The sequence below is a fragment of the Micrasema longulum genome, unplaced genomic scaffold (genome assembly GCF_059751315.1).
Source record: "Micrasema longulum isolate JH-2025_06_02 unplaced genomic scaffold, ASM5975131v1 h1tg001567l, whole genome shotgun sequence".
NCBI classification, from domain to species: domain Eukaryota; kingdom Metazoa; phylum Arthropoda; class Insecta; order Trichoptera; family Brachycentridae; genus Micrasema; species Micrasema longulum.
Genome location: NW_028278750.1, coordinates 34080 through 45855, shown reverse-complemented (window position 1 = coordinate 45855; position 11776 = coordinate 34080). Strand labels below are relative to the sequence as shown.

The 11776-nt window shown below is 35.8% G+C and overlaps 1 protein-coding gene across 1 annotated transcript; it reads left to right on the top strand.

The window, feature by feature from the left end:
• The first annotated feature begins 1278 nt into the window (after nucleotides 1–1278).
• On the top strand, nucleotides 1279–11266 carry LOC148274820 (uncharacterized). Its single transcript, XM_088236529.1, is given in 6 exon segments — nucleotides 1279–1652; nucleotides 5571–5729; nucleotides 7142–7301; nucleotides 8111–8245; nucleotides 8691–10670; nucleotides 10673–11266. Coding segments are annotated over 6 exon segments (3261 nt in total). The 5' UTR covers nucleotides 1279–1403; the 3' UTR covers nucleotides 11251–11266.
• The last annotated feature ends 510 nt before the right edge of the window (nucleotides 11267–11776 follow it).

Below are 11776 nucleotides of genomic sequence, written 5' to 3'. Positions count from 1 at the left end.
TAAAAGATAATTACTAATTACATAGCAATGAAATACATATTAATAGTTTAAAAAGTAAACAAAAAATCCCACAAAGGCATGGTCTGTTCGTAGGTATACAAGAAAACGATAATGAATTTTTGCTTCTATAATAAATAGACAGTTATGATATTTTTGTGTAACATAAGAAACAGAAAATAAAATATTCTGTAAAGGATAATACGGTATTTTTTTTATAGTAATTAAAAGGGATAATAAAAAAAATAAAAATATACAAAAAAATATAAAAATATTCCTTATTATTGTCTTAACTTGTTAATTATGTGTCTTAACATTAAGTTTAACCCACTATCTTACACAGTGTGCAAAATAAAGCCACTTAAACCAGTCAATCATAATCATCATTCCCTTTCCGAACCTAATGATGCATCTAGCACTGCATTGGTACACCAATCGCAGCGTATCTTGGTCATTTTTGTTACATGAAGGTAAGATAATCAGCTTTACGCTTCAGGTACCAGTCTGGGAACTATGAAATATTTTTGTGTAAAAACACCCTTTTCCCGAACGAAATAGAAAAAAGTGAAATAAATAAAAATAGGGTTAAATTTGTTTTAAAATCTTTCACCTAAATTCTACGTTTAGTGTGTAAAAAAAACCAAACAGTTGGAAACAGTGTTAAAAAAAAGTGATTGTTTATTATTTTCTAGTTTATTGATTATTTATAGTTTATTGATTCCATTTTATAAAAGTGAGTTATTTACAACTCGTTGAAAATGGTCCTCAAAATGAAATATTTGGGTAAAACATAAGAACGCGAATATTTCTTTTTTTATTATTTTTTTAAATATTTTTCCATACAAAAAAAGACTTGATTTACTGTTATCTTATTTTTTTAGTTGTATTTTGTTGATATATTTATGATTTATTTTTATGATAATGTGTTACTAAAATATTTAAAGAGAGAAATTCCTACAAAAAAAACGTCTTCTGCAGTTTGGCGGGAATTAAATGAATGTTTAAAAAAATTAAAAATATATTTCATATCAGCCATGTGGCGAATCGGACCTGAGATTTCTTGCATGGTAGGCAAACGCGTTGACCAATACACCACTAGGCCGACGTAAACCAGCCAATGACAGGCCAAATTGCTCTGTAAATGCTTAGACTTCCAAATTCCCGCTCAAAAACGTTTTCCCTGTGTTTCAATATTTAAAAAAAATATATGCATTTGGATTTTCATTCGAATGAATACACAATTTGAATTCAATCGATTATTTTTATTCGAATCATATCACTAGTGATACGTCGATAACCATAGATAATAGTTATATATGTCTACAACAACAACGGACAGCGAAACGTCAAATTCTGGATCAAATGTAGAACAATTTTTTAGGTTATTTTAAAATAATTTTCCTAAAATGCACGCCGGCCGCCAGAAAAAGCCCAAAAAGACAAAAGTTAAGAAGGAGAAAATCGAAATCAGACCTCCCGGAGCGCCACCAGTTCCCGATACTGCGGAAAAAGATCTAACTCACTATATCAAAGACCGTGTCGAACTGATGAAGCAAATTTTCGCTGTGTTGAAGGACAGGGAACTTCTGGCCATGGCGCCGCAGTGTCTGCGAACCCTCAAAGTTGACGATCTGCAAGAACTGTGCTTAGAAGAGGTATTTAAAAATTGATTTTCAACGTCTATACGGGGGAAAAGCTCTAGTGTGGAATGCTGTGGTTACAGAACTAGTCTTTCAAGCGCTGTTGGTAAAATGCCTGGTAGAATACTGATTGAGAGAGTAAAAAAAGTTACTAAAGATAGATTGTAGGATATTCAGAGCGGTTTTATGATTAGAAGGGATATATGGATTGAATATCAATGCTTCTTTTCTTTTTTTAAATGTTTTTAACTATTCCTTAGATAAATAATTGAATTAGATGAATCTCACCCGCACAAATAAAGGTTTCAGCTCTTTAATTTCACAAACATCAATAGATGAAAGAATTGAATGAATATAGATGTTCAAATACGGGCAGAATGGTGAATATTACACAGTGTGTAAAGTGGCCACTTAAACCAGCCAATGACAGGTCATAAGCGCTGTAAGATGCCTAGACTTCTATATTATTTTCTCTGAAATGTTCTTCATCTCTGTTGTAATATGTTAAATATTTGTCAGTTAAATATTATATATAACTTATGGATAACATAATGGATAATAATTTCGTGCCCTTTTCGTAATATATTGCCTCTAGGGCGCTTAAAAAAATGATTCTATAGATCAATAAATTTAATTAAAATAATTTATTTTGTTATCACATGCTATACAATGCACATTCTTTGGTAATGTTCTCTTTATATTGAGTAAATAGGAGATAAAGGAGTGGTCCGAATACTGACCCTTGAGGTACTCCAGTAGACACCTGAAAGTTGGGTGAGCTTTTATCCTGGAACACAACTGCATATTGGCTTTCATTATGAACTGAACCACATATGCGCCTGATCACGGACACCATAAGTTTTTTCTAGACGTTCACACAAAATATTATAGTCCACAGTATCAAATGCAGATCTCATGTCCTAAAGAGTTAATATATAAATATGTTAATATTCTTATATTTTATTTTATAAACATAAACGGCAAATCTGCCTTTTACAAACATTTACAATACTAACATATTTGGCTTAATATTTTTTTTTTTATAAAACATAAGATTTATAAAAAAAAATTAAACGTAAAAATTATACAAGATTTATATTTAAAAACTTATCCTAAAAATTATACAGCATATTCAGTAGAATTAACAAAAAAAATGAAGAACATTTAAGAGAAGGTAATACAGAAGTCTAGGCATCTAAAGGGCTTGCGACCTGTCAATGGCTGGATCAAGTGGCCACTTTACACACTGTGTAACATTCACCATTCTGCCCATATTTGACCATCTATATTCCTTCCATTCTTTCATCTGTTGATGTTTGTGAAGTTAAAGAGCTGAAACCTTTACTTATGCGGGTGAGATTCATCTAATTGAATTATTTCACCTACATACTAGGCAACGCCTGAAAATGTTATTTTTTCAATTTCTATACTTCTTCATGAAGAATGTCCATGGACCAGGTAATTTATCAACAATATTTTGAGTTTGCCCAAATTTTTGTAGACAAGGATTGGATTCAACTCCCTGGGGAGCTGTTTATATTAACATATTACAACAGAGATGAAGAACATTTAAGAGAAGGTAATATCTTAAGGTAAGAAGGTAAGGAGAAGGCATCTACAGGGCTTATGACCTGTCAATGGCTGGTTTAAGTGGCCACTTTACACACTGTGTAACATTCACTATTCTGCCTATGTAATATGTTAATATAAACAGCTCCCCAGGGAGTTGAATCCAGTCCTTGTCTACAAAAAATTGGACAAACTCAAAATATTATTCAGTAGAAAGTTTAAATAATAAAACATTCTACAGTAATACAACAAGAAAATCATAAGTACTGTTTCATACGGCTGGGCAAAGTGAACAAAAAACTGTATGTATTATGAAATGCATGAATAAATAAATATAATTACCATTCACCATCTTTGAAAAAGTTCAAAAGGTTTGTTCTATAGGAACAATACCCTACACTAAATATATCAGATACGTGGGAATAACTATTGCCGAGTTCATGAAGTCTGTTTAATACGGCAATACGTCTATTTTTTATATTGTAATATTAATACCCTATAAATTGTATAAATGGACAATGTCTGTAAATAAATAAATATTTGCTAAGGGAAGAGACTTGTTGATGAATGTCGATAAATCGAATGTGATGGTTTTTGAAAGAGATGAAAGTATGACTAAATGTGAAATCACTGTGAATGGGGTTGAACTAAAACAGGTAGAGGAATTTGTGTATCAGGGAAGTATGTTTACTAGGGATGGAATGACTGAAAAAGATTTTCAATTCAATTCTATTCATTTATTTTAAATATAACAAATACATTACAAAAATATATTCAATACGAGAATATTATAAAACAGAAAAAAGAATACACGAAAGAGACTCATGTCAAAGTAGTAGAAGAATCCTGCTCCGGAAAACCCCTCGGATACATGGAACAGATCAATATCCAGAAGGATGTTGTTCAGAGTAGCGATAGCCCTTCCAACGGCAGGTGCTCCTGTATATCGGAATATGAAACAATCTATGCTGACGCTGTCTTAGGTAATTATCAGGAACATACAAACCAATGCTCATCATAATTTCAGAACTATCGATCATACCGCGCAACAATCGATAAAAATGTGTAGTCAAATACACATTCCTTCTAGTCTCTAAACTGTTGTAGCCGAGCGTACCCTGGAGAGACTCGGTCGGGTAGAGCCGAGGATAATACCCGCACTCTCTCATGCAGAGATATCTCAAAAACTTCTTTTGGATTTTCTCTATCATAAGAGAGTACTTCAGCTCATGTGGCCCCCAAATCATCGAGCCACTCTCGAGTCTACTTCTACTTAAAGATATTGAAAGGAGGGTCAGTGCCTGCAACAGAGTGAACGGTGCGCTTACATCAACCTTGGCAAATAAATGTTTTGTCGCGAGAGGCAAAATTAGCAGTTCACAATGGAGTCTGGTCCTGATTCTGATGTATGAAAAACAGGGATGAAAGTTGGCTGAATGCTGTCGAAATGCAATCTCTCAGGTGAATCCTTGAACCAGTAAAAATAGCACAAAAATGGATCATGAAGATCATTCTCAAAAAACCCTCGAGGTATCCAACGGAAGATCTATTCGCTGAGTTAAAGATATTGGATGTAAGACAATTGTTTGTGAGGTGCCTACTGCTTACATTTTATGATAAATTAAGTGAGGTCAAAAGAACCCAACAAAATATTAACAACAATATTTTGAGTTTGTCCAAATTTTTGTAGACAAGGACTGGATTCAACTCCCTGGGGAGCTGTTTATATTAACATACTACAACAGAGATGAAGAACATTTAAGAGAAGGTAATATACAGGGACATCTACAGGGCTTATGACCTGTCAATGGCTGGTTTAAGTGGCCACTTTACACACTGTGTAACATTCACCATTCTGCATATATTTGAACAACTATATTCCTTCAACTCTTTCATCTGTTGATGTTTGTGAAGTTAAAGAGCTGAAACCTTTATTTATGCGGGTGAGATTCATCTAATTGAATTATTTCACCTACATATTAGACTAGGCAACGCCTGAAAATATTATTTTTTCAATTTCTATACTTCTTCATGGACCAGGTAATTTATTAACATTATTTTGAGTTTGTCCAAATTTTTGTAGACAAGGACTGGATTCAACTCCCTGGGGAGCTGTTTATATTAACATATTACAACAGAGATGAAGAACATTTAAGAGAAGGTAATATAGAAGTCCAGTCATCTACAGGGCTTATGACCTGTCAATGGCTGGTTTAAGCGGCCACTTTACACACTGTGTAACATTCACCATTCTGCCTATATTTGAACATATGGAATTATATCCTCTCTGCCAACACCTACGGGGAAACGGCGTGGTGATTTTTTTTACTAACTCAGCTAAGACACTCTTTCTAACTTTTACAGGTTCTGGGAATTAGTTCAAAGCGTTTACATTCTATCCTTGATGGGTACGACTGTCCGTCGGACACGGATAGTTCAGCTGGAAGCGGAGACGGCTTGATGGATCTGGAGACTATTTCCTTGGACAGCATCTCTTCCGACGAGGCACCGCTTTCTGCCAAGGTACTGGAAAAATGTTTAAATATGTTAGAAAAATGTTTAGATATGTTGGAAAAATATTCAGATGTGTTAGTTAAATATTTAGATATGTTGGAAAAATATTCAGATATGTTGGTCAAATATTTAGATATGTTGGAAAAATATTCAGATGTGTTGGAAAAGTATTCAGATGTGTTATTTAAATTAGATATGTTGAAAAAAAAAAATGTTAATCAAATATTTAGATATGTTAGTCAAATATTTAGATATGTTGGTCGAATATTTAGATATGTTTATCAAATATTTAGATATATTGGTCAAATATTTAGATATGTTGGTCAAATGTTAGAAAAATATTCAGAACAGTTGGTCATATATGTGTTTGAATTACATATGTTTGAAAAATATTTAGATATGTTGGTCATTTATTTAGATATGATGTAAATATCTTTATATATGTTGGGAAAATATTCAGATATGTTGGTCAAATATTTAGATATGTTGGAAAATTATTTAGATATGTTGGGCAAATATTTAGATATGTTGGTCTCATATATATTGATATTTTGGGAAAATATTCCGATATGTTGGTCAAATATTTAGATATGTTTGAAAAATATTTAGTATGTTGGGAAATATTCAGATATGTTGGTCAAATATTTCGATATGTTGGTCAAATATATAGATATTTTCGGAAAATATTCAGATATGTTGGTCAAATATTTAGATATGTTTGAAAAATATTTAGTATGTTGGGAAATATTCAGATATGTTGGTCAAATATTTAGATATGTTGGTCAAATATATAGATATTTTGGGAAAATATTCAGATTTGTTGGTCATATATTTAGATATGTTAAAAAAATTAGATTTGTTGTAAAAATATTTAGAGTTGTTGGTCAAATATTTAGGTATGTTAGAAAAATATTTAGATATGTTGGTCAAATATTGAGATATGATGGAAATATATTTAGATATGATGGAAATATATTTCGATATGTTTGAAAAATATTTAGATATGTTGGGAAAATATTTAGATATGTTGGTCAACTGTTTAGATATGTTGGAAAAATATTCAGATGTGCTGGATTAACATTTAGATGTGTTGGAAAAATATTCAGATGTGTTGGAAAAATATTTAGATCAAAGGAAAAAAAAATACGCATTTGTGAGTAATAGGCTTTGGTTCAACAATATATTTTGAGTATGTCCAACTGTTTTTAGACGAGGCTAATTTTCGCTCCCTAGAGAGTTAATAAGATGTTAATGCCAAGTCATTTCACCGACGATCAGTCTCAGTCATTCTGCTTATGTTTCTACATCTATATAACTCCCTGGAGAGTGAAATCCAGGCTTGTCTGCAATTATTTGTATAAAAAATGTATTTCAAAATATCTCTTCTTTTGCGAGTTAAAATCTGATGTTTTTTCTTCAAGCCGAAGAAGAAGTCTCGCCACTCGAGGCGCAAGACAAAGGCGCCCCCCGAGGCCTCCGCGGAAGCGCCCCCCGCGGGCATGACCGTCCTGGAGTTGCTGGAGCTGCAGGCTCGGGCGCGGGCCATCCGGGCCCAGCTGCAGGCCGTCCGCGTGCACACGGGTAGGGTTAAGAGAGAGCTAGTTCTCTGTAACAGCCTTTACATAACCGTGATATAAATGAGATATCTCCAAATGAGTTTATTAGCTCAATCACAAATAACTATCGACGTGCTAAGCATTTGAGCGATCACGCAATAATGAACATGCTAAAGTCATCGCGGTCATAAGTCAACGCGTGTGTAATCTCTAAGTCAACGCTCGTGTCGGTTTGTTTTTTGTTTTCCTCGTAAATAAATACAGTTCACTGGCGAAAAATCGGCGTTTACTATAAAAAATAATACAATATATTGCATTTGCAAAATAGTAAGGAGTATCTAATACAAAAAAGTGACAATTAAATTCTTTGAAAAAACTTCATTGTCAAATAAAATGTTGTAATATATCATAATTGTAGACGAGGAACTAGAATCCCAACCGTCCATGCGCTTTGTAGCTGCAAGACGTGCTGGGATATTTATCTATTGTACAGCGCCCTTGAGGTGATTTTCACAAAAATTGCGCTGTATAAATTATCCAAACATTATTATTATTATTATTACTACAAATTAAAGTCGTCACTTTTCTGACACCTGTCATTCTAATCAAGCTAAATTTTAAGGACCATAGAATATGTCCATGTACTTGTAGTTTTCTTAAACTGAACGGTTTGGGTAGGTAGGAAGAAATTGCCTTAAGGCAATATGCCCGCCCTTATATGTTTATAAATTGTAGATGTATGTAAAGTGTTAAATAAATAAATATTAATTTGCTGTATCGAATGTTTGTATTTGTTCTTGTCTCATATCTGCTGAGTGTTCGCCCTGTTTCTAGGTCCCGATGTCATAGAATCGAACAGTGTTAGTCCAAAAGTTGAGGAAATCAGTGCTGACGACGAAGTGGTCATCAAGGAAGAGCCGCCGGAAGTCGTCAATATTGGCAGCTCGTCCGACGATGAAAACAAAACGGGTAAACCGACAGTTCATCTTAATCAAAAACATTTTATCCGCTGTTTCAATCCGGCTCGAAGGACCAAAGCTGTATTATCGGGGAAGGAAGGTACTGCACTTACTTGCTGATGATGAGGCGTGACGTGCGCTGGAACCTGGCTGATGAAGCTGGCGGTCTTAATGGACGCTGGCACAGCTCGCTTGATGAATGATTTGTTTAAGCACTTTAGTTAGTTGATGTTATATTAGTGCTGCCAATGTTGTTACCGGCACTTACACATTGAATTATTGTTACGTGGAGTGCGCTAGGAAATAGGGGGGACGAGTAGATATGGATTTGGTTGAGATATTGATTGTATGTTTACGCCTTTTATGCGTGTCGTCGCCTTAATTTGAATACACTGTAAGTCGCACAATGAGTTTTTCTAAGTTATTATGTTTTTAATTTATTGTTTCTTTTTCAGTAAAGAAAAAATCTTCTAAAAGCGTACCATCTTCCAGTGCTTCTTCTAAGGATAGAAACAAAACCGATCCACCGAAGTCTACGTCGACTCTCGTCATATCTATGCCCGCTGCTAAAGTCGATCCGAACCCTCCGAGGAAGATCAAACTTAACAGAAATAATTTGGTTGTCTCTGTTAGCAACAGGACAACTATTGCTGCCACAGAGCAAATAAGCAACACCGTTATAGATCTTGATAAAACAGCAATAGAAGACAAAGTAGAGAGTGCAGCTTCAAAAAATGATCAGAACAGACCTGCTGAAGATGCCAATGGCGTAAAAAGACCAAAAAACAAAGGCGTTGGAAAGGTTACGAAGAAAAACAAATCCACTAAAAAAACTAAAAGTACTTTGGACGAAGATGAGATCATGCTAGATCTGTCGGACACGGAAAAAATGGATCTTTTAGACAGTTTTAATTCCTCAGATACTAGCAGCGATTCCGGAGAACAAAGTGAGCAAGAAAAGAGTGATACGGTCGCGTGTGAGGAAACAACAGTTGTCAGTGATGATACTAAATGTTTCGAGCCTATTAAAGACTCTTCGGATCACATTCAAAATGATATCATAGACCTAGATAGTGGAGCGTGTAGTGATATAATAGAGGAACCGAATGTCGAAGTGCGTGCAACTGATGCAAAAGGTGATGAAAGCGTACAAAGCAGTCGAGAGAACAGATTAGATATTCCGGAGAAAGAACTAGGTGAGGAAGCTCAGAAAGGCGATGAGAACACGGAGAAGATCAACAAAGACGAGAATGTTGGAGCTGTCGGAGGTTCCAAAAAAAAGAACAAAAAATCTAAGAAGTCGAAAAGTGACAAGAAAGAAAAGAAAGGCGCGAGAACAGAGAAAGATGATTCTGAAAATGTGGCTAAAAAAAAACGCCAAAATAATTCCAAAGACTTAGAAGAATCGCAGGCGAAAAATGAAGAAAGTACGGGAGGTTTACAAGACAAATGTACAGAAAATGAGAAGGCCAAATCACCAGAAGCTAATTTGTCTGAAGGGGAATGCAGTTATAGCTCGGACGGGATTGAAATTACGGAGTTAGAGCATGAAGTTGTATGCATTTCCGAGTCGAGCGTCGACAGCGTTGTGGCTGGAAAACCTAAGAAGAAAAGGTATAGAAAACGCAGAAAATCGACAAGCAGCAGCGCGAGCTCTGAGCACCCGGAAACCAATGAAATAACAAATATAAAAGCAGACGCTGACAATATTGATAAAGCAAAGAACACTGACGATGAATTGGGTAAATACGAAGATTTGGAAGATACGGACGAAGTGTGCTTACTAACAGATGGTAAAATTAAAACTAAAACCCAAGATGGTTTGGAACCAAAAAAACTTGACAAAGATTTGATGGATTACGAAGTGTTTGAAATTTCCGACGATTCCAGCGGAGACGAAGGGGGGAACTGTCTGTCCAAAGAACCGACCGCCGAAGAAATCGAGGAACTCAGCAAGAAGATCGACTGCGAGATAGAGAGAGAGGAAATCGTGTTCGAGAAGAGCATCACGGGAGACGTGGACGACGAAACGAGACAGGAAATACTGAAGAGCGTGGGGGTGAGCGGGGAAGAACTATCAATTAACGACAGCAACTGGAAATGCCGCTGGCTCAAAAGCGACAAGGTTAAAAAGGTATTGGCGACTTCGAATCTTTGCAATGCGCTCAGGAAGAAAAACAAAGAAATTAAAATTAAACTGGTTGAAAGCAAAGCGAAAGATGCTGAAAACATGAAAGAAACGAAAGAAGATGAGCCAGCTGAAACAGGCCCGGAGCCAACTGAAGTTGACAATCTGAAAGTCGATAACCCAGTCGATAATGCGGGGGTCGATAACGCCACCGATGTTGGATCGGTAGATTTCTACATGACGCTTCCCAGCTGCGTCAAGTACGTGACCCGGCGTGGGCGCAGCTCGAGGAGCAAAAGAGGGCGGCGATGGCGACGGACGCGCACCAGCTCATGCGCATGTACAAGAAGCTGCTGAAGATCCACCGCCGCGCCGAGCGGGACAAGGGCGGCAAAGGAAAGAGAAAGAAGAAGAAAAAGGACAAAAAGGACAAGCAGAAGAGGGCGGCGAAGACGAACGAGAAAGATGGTGCTAATGTTAACACCAGTAGAACTGCTGATGCAAACCCAAGTGCGTCCACTAATCTTAATACTACTGACCCTTTTATTGTTAATGCTGGCACTAGCGATTCTGCCAAAATTTGCGAAAGTGATTTTCCTATTGTTAACATCGGCGATTCTTCTAATGTTGACAGCGCTGATTCTACTGTTGTTAAAACTTCTGATTCTGCTGATTTTTCTGTTTTGAACACCGCTGATTCCGCTGTTCTGAACACCGCTGATTCTTCTAATGTTAACAATTCTGATTTTGCTATTCTGAACACGACTGATTTTGCTATTGTTAACAACGCTGATTCTTCTATCGTTAACACTGCTGATTCTGCGCTTGTTAGCACCGCAGATTCTATTGCATCTAGTAGTGATAATACTAAAGAAGATGTGACGTGACTTTAAGAAAAACAAACTTATTATATCATTTAAATTATTTTAGTTACGTAAAATTTTATTATGCTTAAAATTTTACCCAAAAAATATGTAATCTAATTTTAATCAATAAATAAGGTATTATTATTAATAAAATAAAGATATTTATTTGTAAAACGTGTTTGCATTTTCCTTGTCCATTCGAATGAAGAATACAGCTCTGTGTGAGAAATCGAAACAAAACTGAAAAAGGATGGTGCAGATTGGTCCTCGTGGTTGGTTAGAGCTTTTGCCTGCTATATCAGGTCGCGGGTTCGAATCCCGAATATGTGAAAATATTATTAAGGGGTGTTGTTTGGACACGTGGAGCGAATGGACGGCGAAAAAACAACCAGAAAAAATTACAAGATGGCGTGACCAAACTCAACAAATACTCGAAGTTGGACTCGTCAAAAGTTGGAATAATCGGCGCGCGTGCGTAGGATGGATGAATGTAGAGGAAGCGAGGTCTGTATGCAAAGACTGAGCGGTATGGTGTTCTATCCTCTCT